General features: G+C 38.8%; 2 protein-coding genes across 3 annotated transcripts in view; one reads left to right on the top strand and one right to left on the bottom strand.

Annotated features, from left to right (window-relative positions):
• r (carbamoyl-phosphate synthetase 2, aspartate transcarbamylase, and dihydroorotase rudimentary) overlaps positions 1–27,168 on the top strand; it is a 394,723-nt gene that overhangs the window by 183,041 nt on the left and 184,514 nt on the right. For both annotated transcript variants that reach the window (XM_067157339.2, XM_067157338.2), the window contains one exon: positions 8,529–8,633. In XM_067157339.2, the coding sequence (XP_067013440.2) occupies positions 8,529–8,633 (105 nt within the window). The remainder of the gene's footprint in view (positions 1–8,528; positions 8,634–27,168) is intronic.
• LOC136884702 (uncharacterized) overlaps positions 19,564–27,168 on the bottom strand; it is a 49,393-nt gene continuing 41,788 nt past the window's right edge. Inside the window, exon 4 of the mRNA XM_067156982.2 lies at positions 19,564–21,174. Coding sequence (XP_067013083.2) covers positions 20,671–21,174 — 504 coding nt within the window. The 3' untranslated portion in view covers positions 19,564–20,670. The remainder of the gene's footprint in view (positions 21,175–27,168) is intronic.

Here is a 27,168-nt window from a genome sequence, read left to right as displayed (position 1 = left end):
GGAAATGACTTTACTTTAGTTAAGAAATATTCACGTTTGTTGCTAGGCCTATTAATATAGGCAAGCGAGATCATTATCAAAGTGATCGTTTAATATCTCATAACTTGGGCCAATATAGGGTTTTTTGGGAGAGAAGTAGGTTCAAAATGTGATAAAAACAATTTTTATGTCCCCGCTTACTTTCAACGATTTTCGAAAAGATGCCAAACAAAACATACTAGGGTATGGGAGACAGCGAATGTACGAAATTAAACATTATGATAATAAAACACATTACCACTACACCTGTAGATGCGGCAAACTTTCCTGTTATTTTATTTTTATTCTTTCCGTCGTGGAACCTAAACAATGTGGTCTCTCTTATCTCATTTACAGCTGTTCAGGTAAATCCTCATGTGATAAATGTAGAGAACAAGCAGGAAATATACTTAACCCTTGAACGCCCAAATTTTTTATTTTTTGAAATGTTCAATTTTTTTAATAAACATTCCTAGGATAGGGCATTATTCAAGGAAGATGTATTATTTTGAACCAAACAGTTTAGTATAGGGTGCTGCAAGGTACCAACACATGTTGAAAATAACAGGACAATGAGCGTGGAGAAGTTATTGTTGAGTTGATTATTTACTAAGAGACAAAATAAAATAGTTTATATACAATAAGACATTATTTACAGTAATATCTCACACCAGGTAGCACATTATAACCTGACATTACGAGTATTCCGAAAAAGCACTTCAGTTCATTCTTGGTTATGAGTAGATCTGAATAGTTCTTGAAGATCGCATAATTTCGTATTTTCTGCAGTATGTAATCAAATAAATCATCATCAAAGAACAATTCGAATAATTCAACAGGAGAAAAGTCACTATGTTTCGCAAAGTCACTATCAGGAAAGATACCGGAAGGTGGTGAAAAGTCTCTTACAGTCCAGTTTCGTGTAACTTGAGGTATGAACGGATTTCGATTAGAAACGGAATGAGCCGCTGCAGAAGCAATAATATCATTAGGCGGGACAATATCACACTCATCATTGCAATCTTCCTCTAGTCTTCCTTGGCTGGAAAGAACAACTTCAGCTCCCGCAGCAAGTGGCCTATGACTCAGGTTGTCAATGAGCCCTCCCTAGTCCTCATCTGCTGAGTCTTCATCCGAAAGGGGTGTAGGCTCTGGAGGTTTTATATAAATAGTATCTACTCCTTCATCTCGCTTCTCTACCTCCTCGAGAATTTCTGCTAATGTCAAGCCCCTGAAATAAATGTGAATTGAATAAATGGCGCTATTCAACTATGATTTTCTCCTATATATAAGAGATAAAATTTCCTACCACCAATAATAGTAATAATAATAATAATAATAATAATAATAATAATAATAATAATAATAATATAATCTAATAATATGCATCACAAAACTGGTGTATGAGTGTGAATTGCATGTGCAGCAACGAAGGGTTGTTGCGTCAATAACAAACCGTTCAATACCAAATTGGTATATAAGGAAGTGATTTGACAACGGATCCGCCTAGCGTTGCGGATATGCAACGCCGGGAATATGTGGATCTCACTCGCCCACGAGTTATTAATTGTAAAAGGAATCGTGCTACAATCAAACTCTGATGAATTTACTTCCTGGATTTCCTAAAAGAGGTTAATTATTTCTAAATCACAAAATTATATGGCGAATTTTACCTCTTACGGTATGCCATTGTGATAGCTGGAACACACAGCAAACTTCAAACATACACCTCATCAAAAATCAAGCGGTGACTATTGATTACAAGTAAGATGTATAGGCAAAGGAAAACTTATGAATGAATTAGAAAGTCTTTACATCTTTTAGACCAAACCTATAACAAAGACCATAATCTTAATGATGCCACGGAGGCAGAAAAATCCTTTATATGAGCTAACTCCAGAGTTATTAGGCATTGTGAATTCAAAACATAATACAATCCTGCAGACTTTTAGAACTTTTTGTTCTAAAGCTCCCACCACCTCGCCAAATGTTAGGCCTGCCCATCTTGCTCCTAACAGCCCTCCAACAACAACCGCTGCACGCACGGATCCGCCCCCCCTTACCCCCCCCCCCCCCCCCCTCCATATCCTTCACTGCCTCAGCCACACCGTTATAATACTAGAAGTAGGAAGCTCAGTCAGGCTAGCGTTACTGGAACAGCCCGACGTACTTTACACACACCGTACAAGTAAGTACTGCCTTAGACATTTTTGACGTACGGGAAGTCTCGTGCACAGTACTATTTAACCAACTTTCTTTAACATTTAGTTTCAGGGGGGAAAAAAAAGCTCGATCATTTCTTCCAACAAATGTTTCAACAGGGTTAATAACACCCACTTGACCGTCTTTTGGATCCAATTGATTACCGTACTAACATAATTAAACACTGACATCAGCTAGCTTTGACGCAACATTTTATCATTAGCAACGTCTCCACAAGAAGTCCCATTTTCTTTTCTACGACTTTCAGATAAATCAACCATACATATTTTAACATATTTGATACGTTCACACTTCTGTTTTAAATAACTGACAGTGATTTTACTATCTTGAACTCATGCTATGGGAATGGAACAAACATCCCCCTTGGATGATTGTGCTTACATTCAAGGCCGTTACAGTCTTAATGATGTATAAGAAGAGGATCCATTTTGGTTTTAAATGCTCAAATTCATGATTAACCACGTTTTAATCTTCAAAAACTGTTAATTCCTTATCCTTATTTTATGTTATAGTATAACATTTTATGAAATCATTGTCCAACATTTTACTCTATAGTTTATAAGATTAAAAAGATCCCATATCCATTAATTTTTAAGATTGATATAGTCTGATGATGCCCGTTTAAAAAAAAAAAAAAAAAAAAAAAAAAAAAAAGGGTGAAACATGAACCTATGACTTTTATGTATTAGTATAAATTTTAACCACATGAAATAGTGGATTGTATTGTCTTGTATTGAACAGGTGGATCTATAAATATTATAATAATATTTGAGATACAGACTATTGATTAACCGACTCGTGACAAAGCACAACACTTCCCTTTACCGAATACACGTGCAATTTTCATTCCTTTACTGGAAAACAACTTCATACATTAAAGAAAAGAGCACGGCACGCCGTTGCACATATGCAGCACTAGGCATTCATGGGTTAAAAATAAGGGTCTGGCTTTCAACAGCCGCAGGTATCGGAAGAATGCTTCCAGTCGCTATGTATTACATTCGGAAATACAGCTCGTAACATACACTAGTTATCAGCTGGTGGTTTGGCATGCTTTCAACAACACGGCTTTATTCAGAAGAAATAGCTTCTGCTACACATACACCAGCTGGGAATATCAAAGACCATCTCCAGAAACCATTTGGGAATAGCTTCACACAGTTTGGACTCTATAGTCGGAAACAAAAACGTTTTTAAAGGGTTAAAAAAAGATGGGACCTCGAATGCTCTCGACTGCAGTGCATGGCTGATGAGATGGCAGTAAAGATGTCGTCACTTGGAATGACGACACTCCGGTAGCAGGGAAGTTAGCGGCGCAAGACAATTAAAATTAAAAGGAGTGATCAGGTTTACTGTTTGGTACGCTTACTGCTCAACTGACAGAGACAAATGACTACCATCGAGTTATTTTGTTTCAATATTGCATGATACGATACCCTTATCCCTTTTCTCTACGGGGTCGAGTATGAAATGAGACAAATCTTCGTAGTGAGTTTTTACGACCGTATGCCCTTCCTGACGTCGACCTTATCAGAGGAATTAATGAGATGAAACAAATGACGTGATATGAGTAACTAAAATGGATTATATTTACTTTATATGTAGGCCTAAAAGTCGTGTTCACCATTTATTGACTTTTTACATTTATACCGCCTTCCAACGAAAATAGCCAGTATAACTCAAATACGTTCATAAGTTTGTTAAAGAACAGTGTAGAATGTTTACATGTACAATTTATAGCCTGGGGCCGATGACATTCATTGTTGGAGCCCCTTAAAACAACAAGCATCATCATAAATTTATAGCCTAGAAGTCACATGTTCACTGCACAAAATTTGAGGTTATCGCACATTGTACCCCCCTTTACTTTTTTGACTGTCAAAGTGGGGGAAAAGGGGTCTAATATGGGAGTAAATACGGTATCTCTCAATTAATCTTTTCTGTCTATCAGAGCCCGTCTATCGTATTTTTCTTGAAGTATTTTTACAGTTTCGCCTTCTATCCTTTTTAAATATATTACAGAACTATTTAAAATAGTTATATTTGAATCTGCCATCCTTACCTTAATGTTGCTGTACTTGTAGATAATACATCCTTTCACTTCTCTCTACTGCATGTTTGATTCATGAAAAATAATATAATGCAGATTGTATTTATAACAAGATAAATAGGATATAGCACAACAAGTTGAATAAAGACCGTGGCATCCAAGCAAGAAATCCGAACTTGGAATAACTGCCTCCTGATCATGTTAGTTGACTGGTTACAGTTCATTACATTTTCTAATTGTCGAGTTGACCGACAAAGGTAGTCATGAACAGACTCCTGGAGTTGATCTTCCTCCTAAGGTGGATTGTCTTTCAGGTCACAGCCATCCCATTTAAAACAATTAAACCATTTTCTTGCTGTAATCTCCCCAATAGTATCATCATTGTACAGTCTAAATGGTTGGAGCTACCTCAGCTGTTTTCGTTATTAAACTCGAACAGAAAGATATGTTAGAAATGTTCATTTTACACAACTTGATCCATTCTTACTTCTTCAGAACAGTACAATTCAAAGCACAACAGTGGCACTCCAGATGAAAAACGATAAACAAACTCTGAGCTATCCAAACGCTGTGGACTTGGGCATCAACCTCTTCCTCACTGTTCCTCCTATTTATGTTCCTCGCTGTAGAACTTGATTTGACACTTGTTTGTTCCTTTTCGATACTTGTTACTCTTAGAAGAAGTACTATTCATGTTCCTCACCGCCGTATACCTGCGTTGCTCCGGTATTTTCAAGATGGGTCAAGAAGCGGCTGTGGCTTCAATATAGATACTGTATTAGCCACGATGACTGCCAGCACACTATACTGCTGAAATCTGGTTCAGTTCATAATGGCACAGATTCACTACCAACTGTAAACTGACACTAAGAACATGACAAAGACCCAGTGCGGTGGATTTGTTCAAAACTAGCAAAGACAGCCAGGAACTGGACCCGGGCCTCGTACAGATAACATACATACAAGAGACGCTAAGAAATAAAAATATAACAGGAATAAGGGCAAGAACATAAATTTATTATGAAGAGAAAATCAAAAAGGTTGCATAGGCGTAACAAGGGGGCCAAAATCAAATAGATAATATTAATCATACGTGGCCCATAATCAAAATATACAAGATTCACTGTTTATCGCACCTTCACACTCGCTTACCTTGATAAAAGATGTGATGAAAAGTTGGGTACAAGGGCTTGGCATCTACCATCATTAAATGAAAAACATAAATTTAGGTGGGTACCAAGTATTTCTTTTTGCACATCAGGTCTAAACAACCATAAGTTTAGGGAGTAACAGCACCTTATCATAACATTCTCCCTTTCAATTCCTAAGGTAAGACATAAAGCTCCCAACAATAAAAATCCACGTCCTCCAAGAATACAAGATCATTAAGTAAACGAGCTTAAAACGGGAGAAGAGGGAAGGGTGTACCGAACTCATAAAATTAAAGCAAAGAGAAAAGGGGAAGTACCATGGTTTCACACCAGACAACTAAGATAAAATGGAAAGCTATCCCGCAAAGAATAAAACATATTAAACTAGAAAATAGGTAAAGAAAGCCAATGACGGCAATGTGAAACGAACAATTAATAAGTAAACTAGACACAAAAGGTATCACAGATCCAAGCGTCAGAACCACCTACGCTCACACAGAGACCAAGGGGTTAGGTCGTCGAATAAAGGGATGTATAAGAATGTCAACACACAGCACATAGCAAAATAAACAACCGCTCTTGAGCTCCGACAATATGAACCAGAAAGTGGTCCATCTTAAAGAGACGGAGTGTCTCCAACACCAAAACACACAGAAACAGGCCAATCGCGTTGTTAGCTTGTATTCATACCATGCCTATGTAGTGGACATGAATTTTACAGAACACGCGATAAAATAATACAACATGAGCTCAAGCGGAATGTTAATGAAACGACATGAGTAAAAGGTCTCGGACGGCACACAGCAAACAATCACACACACACACACACACACACATGAATCCGTATCACCTTCTGTTCTCTAAACAAATATAGCGAATCGGTAAAGGAAAATACCGAAAGAAGTGTGTCAAATCAAAGTTAACACACAAATAAATTAGAAACACACGTAATGAGGGAAACCTTTCTAACCCAACCATGGTGAGCACAGAACGAAGCAATAATAAAACCAAGAGAAGATTAATGAAAAATAAATACCTCAATTACATAAGCAATTAACATTCTCGAAAAGCCGAGAATGTACATAGACATGTTGAATCTCTTAAAATATCTTTTAAATGCCACAAAGGCGACTTGGAAATCCAATCCTCCCATCTTCTCAAGTCAAAACTCCCCACACATCCAACTAGAAAGATAACCCAACAAGACGGGACAGAAAAGAAATGCTTTGAACTATGCTAACGCGTGAGATGCCATCTAACGGAATAAGGAAAGATTACATAGTGGTAACAACACATGATGGGAAAGATTAACAGTTCACAATAGATACAAGAATTTGTTAGGAATGTGAAGACTTCAGAAAAGGCAAACGTACCATAAAATGATATGGTGCGGTTGAACTGTCAGAAAACATTCACATCTGAGAGTTCTCTAAAATTCTTTGCGAGGTCTACCGTAGAGATCCGTCTTGGATAATAACAAAGAAATGTTACGAAGAATATTTACTGATCAGAAACTGGAAATAATCAGGTGAAACGCTAAATAAATCTATTTTCCTTGGTTTTGTGTGGACACAATGCAGTTTTTTGTATGTTTTATTTTTCAAAGTGGGTTAATATTGCACTAACTCTAGGTTTTCGACTTGGATGAATCAGCCTATCTAAGTTAATATGGGATAAGGACTGATCTGATGACAACTTCTCAATAGTTCTTGCTGGAGAGTTTTGCGAGTTAGGAGGTAAAGATGACCAGCTGCTGGAATTGAATGGTGTTCTTTCTTCTAAACGTAAAAGGCGAAGAATGAGTAATCCCAATCCATCGACTTCTTTTGCCAATTACAGTGAAGGTGATATGCGTCTGCTGTCAGTGAAAATTCATTTAAAAGGAACTAAGCATAAAAACAGTGTTACCAAGCACGATAGCTGCAGTTGTTTAAGTGCGGCCAGTATCCAGTAATCGGGAGATAGTGGGTTCGAGCCCCACTGTCGGCAGCCCTGAAGATGGTTTTCGGTGGTTTCCCATTTTCACACCAGGCAAATGCCGGGGTTGTACCTTAATTAAGGCCACGGTCGCTTCCTTCCAATTCCTAGGCCTTTCCTCATTCCTCTTGCTTGAATTCTACTTTAACACTTTGGCATCCATGCCATTGGTTCCACAGGGTTCCATTCTTTCAAAGTCGTCGAAGTCCATAACTTCTACAGGCTTAAACATATAGTTTACAATCACTACCGACAGTTTTTACGGGCTTGGTTATAGCTACATGTTCAAAATACTATGTAGTAATAAATTCAGACAAAATAGAGATAAATGATTACTATGTTAAAAAAAAAAATGGGATTTTTTTTGCTAGTTGCTTTACGTCGCACCGACACAGATAGGTCTTATGGCAACTATGGGACAGGAAAGGGCTAGGAATGGGAAGGAAGCAAGCATGGTCTTAATTAAAGTACAGCCCCAGCATTTGCCTGGTGTGAAAATGGGAAACCACGGGAAACCATTTTCAGGGCTGCCGACAGTGGGGTTCGAACTTACTATCTCCCGAACACTGGATACTGGCCGCACTTAAGCGACTGCAGCTATCGAGCTCGGTAGTCTGTGTAGAGACAAGGGAAAATAAGCAAGAAATTTATGGATGAGGACAATATGAGAAAAATTGATAATGAAAATCAGCTGTATATCATGTAATGTTATTGAACAGAGAATCACTGTACTGTACCCGGGAAGAATCACAGAATTATTCGTCATTATTAGGGGAATGTGGGGAAGTAAATTGGTGGAAGAAAAAGAAATGATACGTGGTAGTTAGAAACAGAGTTGTGCCTAAGGCAACCTAGACAGTATAACTCTATTGAAGTATGTAGCAGTTATGTACGTAGATCGTCGCTCTGTTAGTCTGCATGTCTTGTTTTTCGTTCGACAGTCTTTGGTGTCACTAGTGTGTAGTTTGTTTTGCCATTGTATCCCATTATCCCAGATGTACAATTCTGAAATGTGTGCCTTATCAGTACACTTACTTTCTATCTCTGTATGATGTAAGAGTAACAATTTAACTTTTGCATGAGTAAATAAGTTTGTATTATATTTTTAGCACAAGACGGAGCTCCTTCCCAGTATCAGAGCTCTTAAGAAGATGGGCTACAAGCTCTACGCCAGCATGGGGACTGCGGACTTCTATACAGAGCATGGTGTAGATGTGAGTACAATTTTTATTTCATTGCAAAAGTTTCTGCCTATTCTTGCGAGATATTTGTTTACCATTCCTGAAGGTACATATTACAACCATTTTGTTCATATTTGCTTGAGCTAACAGGAGTGATCAAATGTAGGAGTGTACTAAAAGTGAACTTATGTGTCAGACCTAATTGACTTAAAGTTGATAAAGCTATAATCTTTTTTAAATCAAATTCAAAATTGGTTCCTAAACCTGCTATAAGACCGGCTATAAGCAATAAAAATTTAGACAATCAAGTATCAACGAACGCTCTATTAAATCGAATTAATCAATAGACCCCCGCTGTTACCAACGTCGATGAATGTCTTTGTCCTAATGAAGCTAGTGTAAGGGAAATATGGCTCCTCTGCCGCTCTTAACCCTTTGCAGTCCAATTTTCTGTCACATGTTCCAACAGTCTGGTCAAAATTAGTTTTGCACATTTTAACTTAGTCTGATTAAATTCATAATTTTCATTAGTAACTATAATTGTATTATTATTGTTATAACTATATTCTATAAATATGAGTTCAGTGAGTTATTTACTGCTTTACACAAAAGTCTAACGTCAAACTTTCACTAGGAAACTTTGTTTTTTTTACAAATATTATTAATGGTCCATTAAGAAAACACTCAAAATCAAGGTACCAGCTTTAGAACCAGAACTCAGAAAGTGTGTAATTTTCTAAAATATGTTGACAGTAAATGTAGGAAATATTTCATACCTGGGCCAAACTTGTCAGTTGACAATTCTCTTGTTGGTTTCAAGGGAAGAATATTCTTTATAACCTACAACCCCAAGAAACCGACTAAGTGAGGGCTCCGTGCGTATGTTTTCGCGGACTCTCTTTGTGGATACATTGTATCCTTTGTGTCTTACCACGAAAAATTGTCAACTTGCAATGCTGCAGTTCACTACACCTTCATCTTCACTTGACGGTTCTCTGAACTCTTCGTGTAATTCAGATAGATAATCACCGTCATCTGTCTAAATAAACATGCATACGTATTTCTTCCTCGTTCATATTTGTCGCTTTTATATCGCAAATTCAACTGAGACAAGTTCGCATTCACAGATAAACACGCCCAGTGCAACACGTGTGCAGCACTACTGAATGTAAACAGCTGACAGGCTGCGGGTAACCATGACGATACACGGCTACATATAGCTCATATTATTTCCATGGAGATAACAGAACGGCTTCCTTTTTGAACAAAAGTTTGCTCTAGAAACTCCAGGGATATCGATCGACCTCAATCGGGTCAAAGAATTGCAATAAATAGCTTATCAAATAGAACGAAACATAATGTTGAGGTCACCTCGACGTTGGACTGGAAAAGGTTAATCCGACACAGTTTTAGAGTCCAGGTCCTTACATTATGTGTAATGCGGGTCTTTCTTGCCTTTTTCCTTTAATGTCGTATTTAGAGATTTTATTTATCGTAGGGCACATATCACATGACCAATGCAATTAACATACCACTTTCTTTTTTATTTGATATCGTGCACTGTACAAGAGAATCTCAAATACAGTTGTTATACATTTTCCTTACCAAATTTTTGTTTTATAAGAGTTTAAAAATCTGTGAAGTTTTTCAGGCTGTAATTTATTAAAACAAAATATAAACCATTTTACATTTTGACAAGCTTTCAGTTGATACGTAACATTATTAGATTTTTGGAACCTCACGTTTTACTTTAAGGCTCAAAGATTTGAAATTCTGTTTTCAAAGAGTCATATGACTGAAAAGTTGCAAAGAAATCCTTTTTTCATCGATGTTTTAAGACCATTTTTACAAATTTTGAATGGGATCGTCTGGTTTTATGAATATTTATATACTGCTACACACAAATTGTTATGAATCTGTCTACTGGTAATCATAGAATCTATTTCTCTTGCATTTTTGTATCAATTTGTAGTAGATTGTTCATTATAGGGCACATTCCAAAAATTGTATTGTTGAAGTATTGTACACCAGATAAATAACCATAAACTATTGCATCAGAAAAATGCACTGTAGTTGGAATTATAAACTTAGTAGATTCATTTAGTTCATAGTTGTTTTTCACAGTTTATCTTTGTTTCATTGTAATCTAGTTTCCAGCATTTTAACTGCAGCAGGCATGTGTGTTTGATATGATTATGGCAGCAGGAAGCATTGGACTACAGTGGCTATACGGGGCCCTCAATGCCATATGGAAGGATGAAAGTATACGAGAAGATTGGCAACAACTAGCATTGTACCACTGTTCGAAAAAGGAAATACGAAGAAATGTGAAAATTATAGAGGTATAACCCTATTATCACATGGGCTAAAAATAATGGAGAAAGTCATAGACAAAAGACTGAGGGATATAATAGAAACACAGTTAGAGGAAGAACAATATGGCTTTAGACCGAATAGATCAACAATAGACTTGATATTTACAGTGCAGACAATAATGGAAAAGCATCTGGAAAGGAACAAGGAAATCATATTCGTATTTTTGGATTTGGGAAAAGCTTATGATACAGTTAAGAGGAAACATGTATGGGAATGCCTACTGAAAATGAATGTACCAAAATCAACAGGTTGCGTTCAGGAGTTGGAAGAACAAAGACCGACATGAGAAAGTGGGGATTTGTTTGTTACTCCACTCTTATGTGAATGTGGTGAAGAACAGACTATGAGCCATCTTCTTACTACTTGCTCTCTCCAGAATGTGATTGACGCTACCAAGGAACCATGTAAATGAGCCCCTTATTGGTCACACCACATTTAATTAATTTTGTATTTATGTAGAGCTTAAATCACATTGTTACCTGCCATCATCAGAAATGATTATAGTACCAGATTTGTTACTGTCCTGTATAATTGTCAGTATAATGTATGTTTCAGACACTGTTAGATTAATTAACAAAATAAAAATGTTATATCATGAGAGTAAAAGCAGTGTACAAGTAGGGAGTGCTGACTCTGAAACATTTATACAAAAAAAAAAAAAAATTCTCGAGCAAGGAAGTGCACTGTCACCATTATTGTTTATTATATTGATGTATGAAATCATAAAACGTGTAAAACAGAGTATCAGTAGTGATGAAGTGAATGCTTCGTTATTTGCGGATGATGTAGTGATTTGGGGAAAGGGAGAAAAGGAAGTACAAAGGAGACTGGACATTTGGAATGTAAATCTGAAGGAGTTTGGAATGGTAATTGGTAGAAAAGAAAACTGAAGTCATGCACTGTGGAAAAGAGAAAAAGAGAAGCCAAGTGAACATGAGGGAGAACGGTTAGAGAATGTAGAACAGTTTATATATCTGGGTAGCATTATTAATGGAAGTAATGAAATCAACCCTGAAATTAATAACAGACTAAGTAAAGGTACAACATTTCATCAAGTCAGAGAGGATGACGAAGTACCCAAGAGAACGAAATTAACATTATATAAAGAGTATTTCATACCATTTGTAACATACAGACTAGAAACGCTGCTAACTAATAAGAGACAAGATAGTAAGATCCAAGCAGTAGAAATGAAACTTTTAAGAACATTGGTTAAAAAGACAAGAAGAGATAGAATTCAAAATATTAAAATCAGAAAAGAGCTAAATATAGAACTGTTAGTACAGGAGATACAGAAAGCAAGACTGAGATAGTTCGTACATGTAAAAAGAATGGGAAAGGAATGGGTAGCAAGAAGGGAATTGGAAAGAGGAGTTAAGGGAAAGGGACCAGTTGGAAGACCGAGAAGAAGGTGGTTGGATCAGATTTGGAAGGACATTAGAGAAGCTGGATTGGATGTGGCGGAAGTAATGGAGCAGGGAAAGTTGAAGGACAGAAAGGAGTGGAGGAGGCTTGTTAACCACACTCGGGCAACTGGAGTGAGATGATGATGTGTGTTTGAGTTAAGTTATAGATCTGAACTGCCACAGTTCTTGTTAAAATTTGACTTCTCATAGTCAGTCCATCAGAAGGTGCTAGACCTAGGAGCTCCAAAGATAGCGGCTATTACTTCTTCATTACCAGCCAGCCACCACATTTGGTCACAAATCCAGTCCTTTTTTCTCAACAATAGGTAAAGTTTTATCACTCAGTAAGTACACTTTCGTAACAATATCAGTTCGATATGGTGATGGAATGAAGCAGTGAAATTGTGTTTTCTGAATCACTTTTGAGATTTCAACCAGTTTTTTGTTTCGGGGTGTCCTGATTTTGTGCGAAAAATGAATTGAAAGGAGGTTGAACTGCTCCAGTTGAAAAGTTGGGGACATTTCCTTGTTTGATCTTCATAAAGCTCTGGCTGCAAGGCGCTTGATTGACCCTCCCAAACCATCGCACATCCCTTTGCCATTAGCAAGTTCCTGTGGACTTTCGGCAGTCATCGTGCAGAGTTTTCTGGTTTTGACCTGGCTGATAGAGTATTAATCTCAAGGCCACAGCCGCTTCTTGGCGCAGCAACACAGGTATACGGTGATGAAGAACATGGATGTACTTGTTCTTAGAGGAGTCGACACAGTTTCAATGCTGAACGAAACCCTGCTTGTTTCATGATTCTATCATACAATAACCCTTTAAGGAGCTTGTAAACAGTGCTCAGCAGTGAGACTGGATGGATATTTGGCTTCTTACATATCAGTAATACAATAAGTTTTTGCTTTATTTGTGTGTTGTGGGATCATGACCTCTTTGCATGATGTCAGATAGGAAGTCTGCTTTCCCAGCATGTGTACTTGCAGAAGTATTGAAGGGGGTGAGAGTACTGAGACTGCTCAGAGAACACTGAGCTTACGGGCTCTTAACGTGGATATTATCTACTCTTTACTCCTTTGTTGCTTTCTCCAACTTTCCTCAACAATGACTAGTCTCTGCTAGGTGTTTTGAAGCCGAGTGATTCAATATTTTCGTTCTGTTTCTGCAGATGTGCAGCAACTCTTCTGCAATTTCCTGGTCTCTACTTGTGCTGACTCTTGCAAACTTTGTCCCATCCTGGAATGTATCCTCTAGGATTGGCCTCTTTTACTGCTCATCAGAGGTATGTTTGTATGAGTGGTAATAAGGATGGGACCGGGCGAGTTGGCCATGCGGTTAGGAGCGCGCAGCTGTGAGCTCGCATCCGGGAGATAGTGGGTTCGAACCCCTCTGTCGGCAGTCCTGAAGATGGTTTTCCACGGTTTCCCATTTTCATACCAGGCAAATACTGGGGCTGTACCTTAATTAAGGCCACGGCCGCTTCCTTCCCATTCCTAGGCCTTCCCTGTCCCATCGTTGCCATAAGACCTATCTGTGTCGGTGTGACATAAAGCAACTAGCAAAATAAAAAAAAATTAAAAAAATAAGGATGGAATGACAGAGAATTATTTAGAGTGATAGGAAGGAACATTGAAAAAATATAAACACCAAGACAGGTCGCTGCAGAAAGAGGAGACTGCAAACAAGACCAGTCTCGACATTTTCAGTTCCTGTTCTTCTCAGCATCATCAAGAGGGGGGGGGGGGGGTGCTGTTTGATCACGTGCTGAGGTACGTTGTTGTACTGCTGAGTTAATGACCATCTTGTATGCGAGTCATATAAAAACACCCTCATATTTATATTCAGGCTGCTGCTGTTTTTGCCTGTACACTGTATCGTGGCAGACTTTCTGTTAGTAGTTTCTTTTATAGAACTGTTGTTTTGTTATAATTTATAAGCAGATATTTGTCGCAACTGAGGCTTTGCGCAATCTCTAAGGCATTCTTATTTACCCACAATTTGAATAAAAGTTCAAATTATGAATGTCATGCTGAAATTAACTAGGAACAATGTAAAACAATTAGAATCCATCAATATACCGTTATATAACCAAGTGCATCATTGCAGTCTAGAGACTGTAAGGTTTTGTCACATTAGTTTCAATCGAGTGGCTGACAGTGAAGTTTTGTTTTGTCATTGCTGCTGAAGTTCACCACAAACTTCACTGTGGCTAAACTTGCAATATTCGGGAGATGGTCGGTTCAAACCCCACTGTTGGCAGCCCTGAGGATGGTTTTCCATGGGTTCACATTTTTACATCAAGCGAATGCTGGGGCTGTTCCTTAATTAAAGTCACAGCTGCTATTTCACCAATCCTAGCCCTTTCCATTCTTGTGCCACCGAATACCTCAAAGGAGAACACGATGTAGTGTAGGAAATGATAGCAAGCTTGGGCCCCCAAAAAGTTAAGTTACCGCTGGATCCCATGTTTTGTGACAAAAGACCACGAAGTTCAGAGAAAAGCCATCGCTCAAGACCTTCAGAGTCGATGATCATTTTTCATTAAGTATTGCGATTGATCATGAACTCTACAATAAAGAACAAAAGCAAAAATAGTTCATTGTTTTGGGATGCCAAGGAGTGGATTCTGGTTGAATTTTTTGAACTTGAGGAAACCACAAATGCTCCAAACACTTAGCCATCTCCGTTGTATGTCTGGCGATAAACACCTGGGAAACAACATTCTTCAGCACCATTCTGTTCTGTCTGCCAAGGAGGAAATAGGCTTCTGCTGCACCCTGCCTATGGTTCCAACATGGTGCTCTTTTCCTCTTTGTGAAAGAACACTAAGAGACGTACAGCGTCTGTAGCCTGCCAGGATGGAGTTGTACCACAAAAAGGTTCCAAGCTTGCAGGACAGTGGGAAAAATGTATGCAAAGAAATAGATATTACGTTGATAATGAAGAAAGGTCTGTAGATAATGTAGTAATTATAGTTTGCCAATAATAACAAATCCTGGTTTGTGAAATCATGTTGCTCGTTAGTTCACCCTCTTCATCATCATCATCTGCAGTTTCCAGCTGTTGGCCGGGTCCCTAGTCACTGTACACACTCTTCCACTCCTTTTATCCACCTGTCTCTTGGTCTTCCTCTCGGTCGTTGACCTGTTATCTCTATTGCGTGCATTCTCCTCGGTATTCTTTCCTCTGTCATTATCTTCATGTGTCCATACCATCTAAGTCTAGATGGCTCTATCCTATTCTGTAGTGGCTCTTCTTTTACTATATCTTGAACCTTCTCATTTCTCATCTTATCCAATCTTGTCATTTCTATCCTGCTTCTCAGAAATTTCATTTCACTTGCCTGTATGCTATTCACGGCTCTCTGCCTCATTACGGCTGCGTACGTCAGAATAGGTATATAGTACATCGTGTATATCACCCTTTTGCTTCCCTGAGGGACATCCTTGCTCCAAACCAAGCTTCTGATACTTCAGGAATGCTCCTGCTTGTCTTCCACGCTCAATTATTTCCTTGTCATTTTTTCCGCTTTCCTCTATGATACTTCCGAAGTACTTGAAACTCTCTACCTTCCTAAGCTGTTCCCCTCCAAGCAATATCCCTCTCTTAGTTCACCCTCGTATGTGGGTGGGTTTATTTATTTTTTTATTTTTTATTTTTTACGTCGCACCAATCCAGGTAGGTCTTATGGCGACGAACCTCGTATGTGTAAGTGGGGACATGAGGTACCCAAGCCATCAAGTTCTCAGCTGTTTTCTGGAGCCATTCCTTGGCCTGTAGTAAACTTAGAAGTAAAGAAAAGGAAGTATTTGTCTTGCTGGAGTGTCCAAGCTATTTGTTATTCTTGAGAGTAGTTTTCCTCATTGTGTTTCTAATGTTCTGTTGTTTGATAAGATACTGGTTATCACTGCTGATAAATGATAAGCTGCATCATTGATAGATTTCATTCTTCTCTTGGATTTCCATTCTGATGATATAATTTAAATAATACTAGAAATTAATAATTAAAGCTTTTATTTAACATAAATTTGGGAAGGAAAAAAAAAATGAAGAGCTGATTGGAAGCTGTTCAATTATTAAGACCCATGGCAAATATCTAAGAACATGTTAGAATACAGTCTCTTTCTCTCGATGAAACAAATCCGGAAGTACAAAGAATTCCTTGACTAATATTTGTCTAACCCTTGTCCCATTTCTCTACGGGGTTGGGTATGAAGGGAGATGAATCTGTCTTTTTATGACCGGGTGCCCTTTCTGCCATAAACCTCATCAGAGGAGTTAATGAGATGAAATGAATGACATGATATATGATAGTAGAAAGGGAGAGGGTGAAACCCACTGTTGGCACATAGCCTACTCCCGTCGAATAGCACCAAGGGGTCTGCTCAAGACTTAACCTCCCGGTCTGACAAACGAATCACCATCAACAGCGTCATATGGCTCCATATAACTGCAGAGAAGTTTGTAATTTAGTCCAGGCTTTTGACACCCAATCTAGTGATTAGAAATTTTATACTACCACCTCCCATACCCTGCCGGCCAACATTCTGATGGTGACATTTTTTTTTACCAATGGGGCTCGAACCGGCTAACCACGGTGTTGCGTATTAACGATCATGACCACCAGGCGCGCTTCCTTGATGAATACCGGTTGGAATTATGTCAAGGAAATACCAAGCACTGCAAGTATGGAGTAAACATTTTTTAATCCATACATTAGAAACATGATTATTGTCAAAATTACATTATCTGCGTCATACTCTCGCCATCCTACATGTTTATTATGCAGACTGGCGCTGTTAGCTGAGGTGTGTTCAGATATTACAGCTACATTTGTCCAATGGCTAGTTTGTTATGATTGTAGAACCACATTACACTTCCTCAGTCGCAATGTATTTTCATGTTGACACACACAGCTTGATCAGCTCACAAAAGAAAGTTTGCAGTTGAGTTGCAGGCAATGGCTAGATGTAGGTGAGAGGCTCCGTTTTAACTCTGAGGTTGTATTTCAGGACAGTTGTTCCTGATGGAAATGTTTCTTTGCATATACTGTGCATAAAACATGAACTTTTCCAACAGTTCAGTGATTTTTATTAGTAGTAGTCTTCTTGTCTTTTTTATTTTTTAAGGTGAAAGCATTGTGGTATTTACAATTTTGATGGGAAAGGGAAAAGACCAGCATCAACCAATATTGCATACATCCTGTGACCATGTTCTGGTCCCTCTGATACCCACATGTGCCAGAGATTGACCACGGAACATCTGGCGGCAAATGTTCAGCCACCTCAAACTTGTTGGCCTAATTTTGAAAGAAACGGGAACTCCTTTAAAAGAGCGTTGGCAGTGGAGAGATATCGTCACCTGGCGTACATGACGCGATAGGAGGAGCTGAAACTGAGATGACTCGGAGCCGAAAGGTTGGCTATTTGCGCTGCAAATCTGAAGAAAGTAGATTCTTTTGAAGTGTGGTGCTGGCAAAAAAAATGTTATGGATACCTTCATGAGCATTTTGCACTAAAAAGTTTATTGTTACACTGTTCACCCTCCGAATGAGATCATTAGTATCAAAACAAAGAAATCTTTGGACACATTGTGCAACATGGGAAAGACAGCTTAGAAAAAGTAATGATCTTAAGACATGCTTTCGTAGGTTATGATTTTCATTTCCGTGTTGACGTATAACTAATATAATAGGATTTGAGGGATGTTCTACCATTCAACACAATCTAAAATATTTGAAATTTATTAAGCGAAGACCAGTTTCGACTCCCTGCAGAATAATTGAATCAAAGGGAATCTGATAACAATCATCATGAGGATTGCCTAAATACATCTCAATAGGTTGGCATAAAACGCAATAACAAATTATGCACACAATGACATGAAACGCTTGGCACTAAAAAAGTTATTCAATCTGGGTTAAAAATACTGCCGTGTGTTTGCAGAACATGGAACAGACTTGTCGGTCTTGTTTCAATCAACTTGAAAACATATGAACTAGTTGACACATTTGTCAATGAAACATATTACAATTACAGAAATCGCTTTGCCCTAGGTCACGTAATCTTGCAGCGCTTTTGTACAGGATGTATCAAACTTGTCGGTCTTGTGGAGAGCTGATGTTAAGAATAATTGGTAGTTAAAATTAGCTGAGTCGAATAGAGCGCACCCTACTCTTCTAACGGCAGGTCAACGTGAGCGGGAACAAGGGAGTGAGTACTATTCAAATCACTTTATAATTAAATCCCAAGCACACACATTAGTTTCTTATTTCTTTTTCCTGAGTCATCCACCTTTAACGATATTGTTCGATAATCCAAGGCCATACCATCATTAATTCTTACATCAACAACATTAGTAGACGACAGTTTCAACTTCAAAAGCAGATAACTACCAATTATTCTTAACATCAGCTCTCCACAAGACCGACAAGTTTGATCCATACTGTACAAAAGCGCTGCAAGATTACGTGACCTAGAGCAAAGCGATTTCTGTAATTGTAATATGTTTCATTGTCAAATGTGTCAACTAGTTCATATGTTTTCAAGTTGATTGAAACAAGACCGACAAGTCTGTTCCATGTTCTGCAAACACACGGCAGTATTTTTAACCCAGATTGAATAACTTTCTTAGTGCCAAGCGTTTCATGTCATTGTGTGTATAATTTGTTATTGCGTTTTATGCCAACCTATTGAGATGTATTTAGGCAATCCTCATGATGATTGTTATCAGATTCCCTTTGATTCAATTATTCTGCAGGGAGTCGAAACTGGTCTTCGCTTAATAAATTTCATATATTGTAGATTGTGTTGAATGGTGGAACATCCCTCAAATCTTTTATATAACACATGCTTTTGCTAAGATAGATCGTGGGTAATGCAACACTATCGAGAAAGTAGCTAGATTGAGCACATCGAGGCGAGGACTGGAACAGGTGGAGAAGATTGTACAATAGCCTTGTTAAACGTCACACTACCACTTGACATGATGATTGGAAAGTACGTATTCTTCTTGTACCATATCCTCGTTAGATGTTGGCTGTCTGGTTCTTGGTCTCAGCAACTTTGAAAGGAGTGGGGGTACTGAGTTCATTAAAGTACAGCCTGGTGTGAAAATGGCACCTTTCAAAGCTGTCTGATACGTAGCAAGTCGCTCGGTGGTACTCTGAATTAAGAGAGGGTTTTCCATCTGTTCTCATTTTAGAATTTTTATTATAAAACAATTGTACATTTAAATATAGAGCATAAGATATTTACACGATTTCAAACTCACACTTTCATTCACTCAGTTTCACTTGTATAACTTTTTCTTGGTAATGTTCTATAGGTATCCTCAATAAATAAATACTTAAATAAAATCTGAATATGACCACTTCTTATGGCGTCAGTTCTGGAAGATTTTTTTGATGATGCAGGGTAAAACACCTTTAGTCCTTCCAACCCTTTAATCATCATTAGCACTGAAAGCTGTACACCATACCCCAAAGTCTTCAAAAAAGATATCACAGTTACGAGCATAGTTGAAAGTCCTCTCAGTTGCTCATCACACTGAGGAAAAACTACTGTATCTACTGTTTCTCAGGTACTTGCAAAGCATGTCATAGCATGCGATACTAGAACGATGCTTATTGATGCATTTCTAATTTTGTTTCACTATCGTGTTATGTACTCGGAATATTATACACATTGAATATAATCAGCAGAATTTTTTAAACCTAAAACAGTACTGGCAAATATAATACGCCCACATTTAAAGAATACATTAGGGATCAAAATATATTATCTAGACATATTGAACTATGCAGGCATCCCTATTACCATGTTTTGCATCTGAAAGAAGCATCATTGAAATTTCTCAGTTTCTTCATGTCTGTTTTATTGCTGATAAATATGAACAGACAAAATACAAACTTGTGAACTTTTTCCTAACATCTGTTGACAACAGCTAATTCCGTCCCACTGTTTCATCACTGATTGTCCATGAACTCTTTTGTTTAATTTGAAAAGAACATGTGATGAAAATTGCATAGTCTTAGGTGAAAGCTAAGAATGAGAGGGAAATAGCGACATCTGTGTTAAGGGTTAGTCATTAGTTAAAAATTACATTCTTCTCTACACTGACACAGTTTTCTATTTGTGGGGGATGCTGCCTACCCTGATGTGCCTTACAAGGCTGTAATAGCCACACAAAATGAACTTCATTCCAACATCAAACTAGCAATCTTGAATTTGTAAGCTGTGCTGACTTAACACAAATACGAACATCTCGGCTCCCAGATCGTAGTGCCTTACAGACTTGTCTCTTCCACTTCCTCATTTTCGTTTTCGCTCACATTAGCTGAAGGTGCAGCTGAAGGTACCTTGTCTGTGTCTGTTTCGGAGACATTGGAATGTACTTCAGCAATCGTGATCTTTGGTACAGGAACTTTGGACAGGGGTGCCGCACTGATCTTCTTGACGGTTACGTCCACTGCCGACGGTATCCTCATCATGCTCTTCTTCACAAAGACAAACTCTTCAGACTCTGGAGGTGGGGTTTTGGGGTTCAAATGAGCGGTAGCTTTGTCTTTCAGTACCTGTATGTTCAACAAGAAGCGACCGACCATGCCGTGGTCCGAGTTGGCTTCTTCTTGCAGCAGCACGTTGAGTCTCTCGGCGTGTGCGAGGTACATGAGGCTCTGCTTGTAGGCGCGGTGCGTTATGCTCTGTCGCGCTATGGAAATGAAGTGCGGGATGAAGAGTTCCAGCAACAGTTTGCGACGCATGGGGTCTGGTCTTGTGATGGGCAATGACTGCAACAAGACAAACACGTATGAGTTTGCTAGAATCTCAACATTATTGTTTGACCAAAAACATTTCCATGTCATATATAGACTATAGATCACTGGTTCAATTTCTATATGTATACTAGCGAATGTACCCGTTTTTCGCTACAGTATTCTACATTGTATTAGAATATCGAAGTAAATAGTGTACATGCAGTAAATAAGATTGTTTTAAAATTGCATGTCTCTTAGCGTTATCCAAGAAAGAGCATGGGGAGGTCCCCGTACGTTGTTTCCAATGTAAAGTGTTTGTTACGGATTTGTGAAATAACGGCAGGCTCACTTGCCTACAGGCATTCACAGTCGAGTTGGGAAGTTTACATTATAATTGCAAGCCTCATTGCCTACTACGCGGACAGAATCGATTTGGGGAGTTTTCGTTAAAATGGCAGCCCCCTTTCCTACTTCCAGACAGATTACAGTTGAGGAGTTTCTATTATAATGGTAGGCAATTAACCTACTATCACTCGAAATTGAGTTGTGCAGTTATCATTATAATGCCAGGCCCATTTTCCTACTGCCAGCCACCTTACTGCGAGTCACATTTTAGATGAGGACATTTCTTTATAATGGCGGGCACCCTTGCCTACTGCCAAACACAATCGGGTAGGGGAGTTTTAAACAAAACTGCATGCTCACTTGCCTTCTGCAAGTCAAATCGAGAAGGGAACTATTCATTACAATTGTAGGCCTTCCTTACTAATGACAGTTACACAGGAGTTGGAGAAGGAACCCTTTCCCACTGCCAGTCAAAGTCGGTGTGGGGAGTACTGATTACAATATCAGACCCACCCTTTCTCGATCGCTAAAAATCGACATCAGTGAATATATATAGATCGACATACGAAAGTATATGCGTGTTTACAATACTGAAGACCTTCATTTACAGATTAACTGCTATTAAACGTACGTCATATCGACAAAGGATTATACCATAAGACACGCCGGATTTAGTGGCCAAAATGGCTGGTCCGATGATATGTCATCTATTCTTGGGTCAGATTGAGTTAGAAACGTGGAACAGGGTAAAGGTTTTGTAAGATTATCTCACATGACATTACTTTTCGGATAATTATGTGACAGCTACATACATAGCATTTGGCTCACATATGCCTACTGGGTGGGCCAATTTTAGTGAAGAGTATGATGATTCTGTATTTCATATAAGTAATTGAAAGTATGAATTATGCATGTGAAAATTCCAAATTGACTTAGCATCGATTAATAGAGAAAAATCAAACGTAAAAGGGATACAGATACGGCAAAAAGTCATAAGACCAAGATTGTAGATCATTCCAAATTGAACGGAGATTGTGCAGTCCGTTATGTGATAGGAATTTCCGAAGGTCTGCACCATCATTAAAATTGCCTGCATATTTCGATATTCTTCGGGGATAAAAAGTGAAAAATTTAATGATCTAGGATGTTTTCCGTTCGTTACAGGCTAAAACTTATAATTTTGTCAAATTTCAATTATCTTCTTTTTCTTCTGGCAGATTATGCCGCAATCTGGATTTTGGGCGAGGCGGGTAAACATTAGGACTTTCAGGAAACTAAACCAAAAATTATGGAGATGGTCATTATTACCCCTTAAACGGAAAGCTGTACGAAAATTTCGCCAAAATAGTCAGTGTAGAGGCACACAGTCGTTACGATTTGATTTATATAGATAAGGGATCTGCTCCATGTAAAACACCTTTTGGGCTATGTCCGCTGGACTTAACCTGCAAAAGTGACCATTCATGATATCTCCCTTATTAATCCTCCTGACGGAAAAATGCACATGAATAAAAAAGGTTTAGAGGTGGAATTCCATCACGTTTGGTCTTGTTCTGTATATATTGTAGAAGAGTAAAAATCACCATTTGTGTTCCCTATAAACCGCCAGTCCATTCCGGAATATGAAATGTTATTTACGTTTAAAACCTACCTCTGGACAGGTGAATGCTAAATATAATTTTTTTTCTCGAATGTCTTCAGTAGTTTTCAAGTTATAAGGAATACGCTTTACACGCACCCGCTCGTGAGTCAAGCCCGATGGGACTTGTACAGGAAAACGGTCCGTTAATGATATCTCCCTTATTAATCCTCGTATCGAAATGATGCACATGAGAAAAAAGGTTTAGAAATTAATTTCTACCAAGGTAGGTAGATTTCCATTAAGTTTGGTTGTGTATATTTTGTGGAAGTGCAAAATCACTGTTTCGGTTTCGTATAAACCCCCAGTCAGTACAAGGATTTAGAAACAATATTTGCCCTAAAACCTATCAAGGACAGGTGTATTTTAAATATGATTCTTGGTGGAAATACATCGAGTAGTTTGTAGCACTCGCGTACGTACGGCGTAATTAAGGAAGAAAATAATACAGTTAAGAAAGTTGAAATTAATAGAAAATGGATTATAACTGAGGGCAGCTGGATAACAACAAATATGTAAATGCCAAGTGAATGTATTAGAAAATCAAATGCCCCTCAATAAATTATGCTAGTGTGAGTTATGGATATAATAAAGCGGTAACAGAGGATAAATTTAGGTCCAGTGATTCTTAGGTAAACAAATAATAAGATGATGACTAATGGTGTTATTACTTAATCTATTCGAGGGCGGTTATAACATCCAAGGATATTCCGCCAATATCCCGCAGATAGGCCGATTGACGCCTCTCTTGCCTTCTACCCAAGGAACAACCACGAATTTAAAAGCATGATGAGGAAAATGGCAATACGTTACTTCCCTGCTGGCATGCAGTCAGAGACGTTGCGATGGTAACCTGTAGGTTCGTTGTCGGTCTGTCGGTCACACATTGCAGAGCATGATACCAGCGGAAAATTGTAAATTTCTCCGTTATATGAAGAGTAACCTAAATTATGAACATAACGAAAGTTGTTTATAATGAAGAGACGTTTCACATACGGTAAACGAAGTTTACAGAAAATCAATAGTATAAGAGAAAATGGAGGAACCCTCCGTCTATTCAAAGATTTTAAAATGATATGCATATCGAAACCTTCCCCGGGATGAGTATACTCTAAATATGAAGTTTGGTTGAGATCTATCCAGCCGTTTCGACGTGATGGTGGAACAAACAGACAAACAAACAGACACGAAACGTAAAAACCACAGATTCGGTCTTGAGTTGGCCTAAAACGGATAAATATCTGAAAAATTGGCAAAACAAAAGAAATTACAGACAGCGGACCCCCTACAATTTTATTTATATAGATAAGATATGTATGTACGTATGTGTGTATTTTCGTATGTATGCATGTTGATGTGATGCACTACAGCAGAAAAATTGCATCACAGGATTGAATCGGAATGGTTCTTTGGTCATCCCGGCAAGAGGCAATGGGTAAAAAAAGTGTCAAGTCAAGTCAAAAGGCAGGGAATGGTGCAGATGGAGTTGATCCACTGTCCTGAGCTATGGCACGTTGCTCTGTGTTTGGCAAGGTAACAGGTCACCAGCAGGGTGACTTTCTCTTTCTCTTCACCTCATGAAAGCAAAGGATATCGTCACTCCTGCAAGATCTGAAGCAGTGCTTCCATCTGCTAAAACAATGTTGGTCAGCGGGCGACTGTTTCGAGGGGCGGCGTGGAGCTATGTAGGTAAGTGTAGGCACAGCTCTGTGGATCATTTAGAGTGTCAGACTCCAGATTCCAGCAGAGGTGGTCGGAGTTTTTAGTCAGTACTTCATGTCGTAATATATTGGCACATGAAAGATAACTGGTGTTCATGAAAACACGACTGTACACAGCCAAGAGAGATTTGGTTTACTCTGCCATCTAGTAGGCCTAGAGTGAAACAGAACATTGTGTGCACGCAGTCCTTGAGGCATAGATTATTATTGAAATGAAATGGCACATGGCTTTTAATGCCAGAATGTCCGAGGACATGTTCGGCTTGCCAGGTGCAGATCTTTTGATTTGACGTCCGTAGGCGACCTGTGCGTCGTGATGAAGATGAAATGATGATGAAGACGACACATACACCCAGCCACTATGCCAGCGAAATTAACCAATGATGGTTAAAATTCTCGACCCTGCCGGGAATCGAACCCGGGACCCCTGTGACCAAAGGCCAGCACGCTAACCATTTAGCCATGTAGCCGGACAGATTATTATTATTTATCCATACAGCCACCTGTGGGCCACGTTTACACAATCTTCCTTCTGTCATGCAGACTGATACCCTTCTGTTTACACTCTTGCCAAAGATTCTTGAGTCTTTTACTTCTTCTTGCTCGCTCTTCCACCGAGATGTTCCGTGGCTTTGCATATTGCTCTTCAGACGCATCCCTCATTCCCGCAACGTTCTTCCTAAATGATGTCCTTTCTTTTATGTCCTCCTCCTTGATACTTACTTCTGCCAAGTCATTGTGCACCTGTCTAAGCCATCCCGGTTGTTTTTTCCACTTTTCCTGCAGAAGTAGTATCCTGTTGGCCAATCTCTCAGGGTTCATTCTTTTGATATGCCCATAAAATGTCGATCTCCTTTTCCTCATCCCAGTCGTGATTCTTTCTACTGTCTTGTAAAGCTCCATGTTCGATCTTAACCAGAATGTGTTGGGGTCACTCGTCGACTTTCTTGGGCCTAAGATTTTTCGTAAGAATCTTCTTTCTCTTTTTTCAAGGACTGGGTCAGCCATCCTCGTCAAGGTTTCTGATCCATAAAGGCACTCTGTTCTAACCACTGTGCAGTAATGTTTTAACTTGGCCTGAATTGAGAGGACTTGGACTTAAAGGTGTCATGACATAGTCTGAATGCCAACTCCATCCTTCTCACCCTTTCATTTAATCCCTCCTTTTCATCTCCATTGGGGATGAGTATTTCTCCCAGGTATTTAAATTTTTGCACATGCTGGATACAGTGTAACAAGTTTGTCCGTGTCACCTTTTTTATAGAATCCATTAATGCTGGTTTTTTTTTTTTGCTATTTGCTTTACGTCTCACCGACACAGATATGTCTTACGGCGACGATGGGATGGGAAAGGCCTAGGAATTGGAAGGAAGCGACCGTGGCCTTAATTAAGGTACAGCCCCGGCATTTGCCTGGTGTGAAAATGGGAAACGACGGAAAACCATCTTCAGGGCTGCCGACAGTGGGGCTCGAACCCACGATCTCCCGATTACTGGATACTGGCCGCACTTAAGCGACTGCAGCTATCGAGCTCGGGTTTTTTTTTTTTTAAAGGAGATTCTTAACCCTGTTTTGACTGCAACATTTTGTAGTTCTTCAGCTTGTTTCTTGGCTGTTTGTCGGTTGTCTGTAATAAGAACGATGTCATCCGCGAAGGCAAGGCAATACGCCATCGCATTATTATTATTATTATTATTATTATTATTATTATTATTATTATTATTATTGCCTAAGTGGTTAGCTTGCTGGAGTTTGGTCCAAAGAGTCCTAGGTTCGATTCCCAGCAGAGTCGGGGACTTGAGCTTGATTGTTAAGTTCCGATGGGTCAGGACTCTGTGTGTGTCGTCTGGAACATTAGAAATCGTCCTAGGTAGGGTCCCATCCTACAAGACGCGTGGGTCACTAACAACGATTTGCTGTGATGGAAACAAGGTACAACAGTGAACGTCTGGCCTGACACTTCATCCTGTGACAAACGATGAACGATTGTAAAGAAGATGAAGGAAAGCTGTCTGCATTGGTAGTCATGAGAAATCGGCTGTGGCAAAGAGGTCAAATGTCGTGTAGGTAATAAGAGAATAATTATTCTTTACCATTAATTAAGGTCAGCTGATGATGGCTTGAAACACGCCTAAACACGTACTACCAACTGTAACTCGTCACGAATATTGATTAGGTTGACGTGTACAGAGGTTTTTGTAACGTTTAGAAGAATCGCGGCTAAAGTATAAGAATGTAATCGATAGGATTGGACAAGGCTTACTTTGAAAGAAATATTACTGGAAAATGACCACGAGGCAGATCTTAAAGATGGCTCGTGGA

Source organism: Anabrus simplex, chromosome 13 (assembly GCF_040414725.1).
Source record: "Anabrus simplex isolate iqAnaSimp1 chromosome 13, ASM4041472v1, whole genome shotgun sequence".
NCBI lineage: Eukaryota > Metazoa > Arthropoda > Insecta > Orthoptera > Tettigoniidae > Anabrus > Anabrus simplex.
The sequence above is the reverse complement of the archived record's forward strand: the minus strand, read 5'-3'. Positions and strand labels throughout refer to the sequence as shown.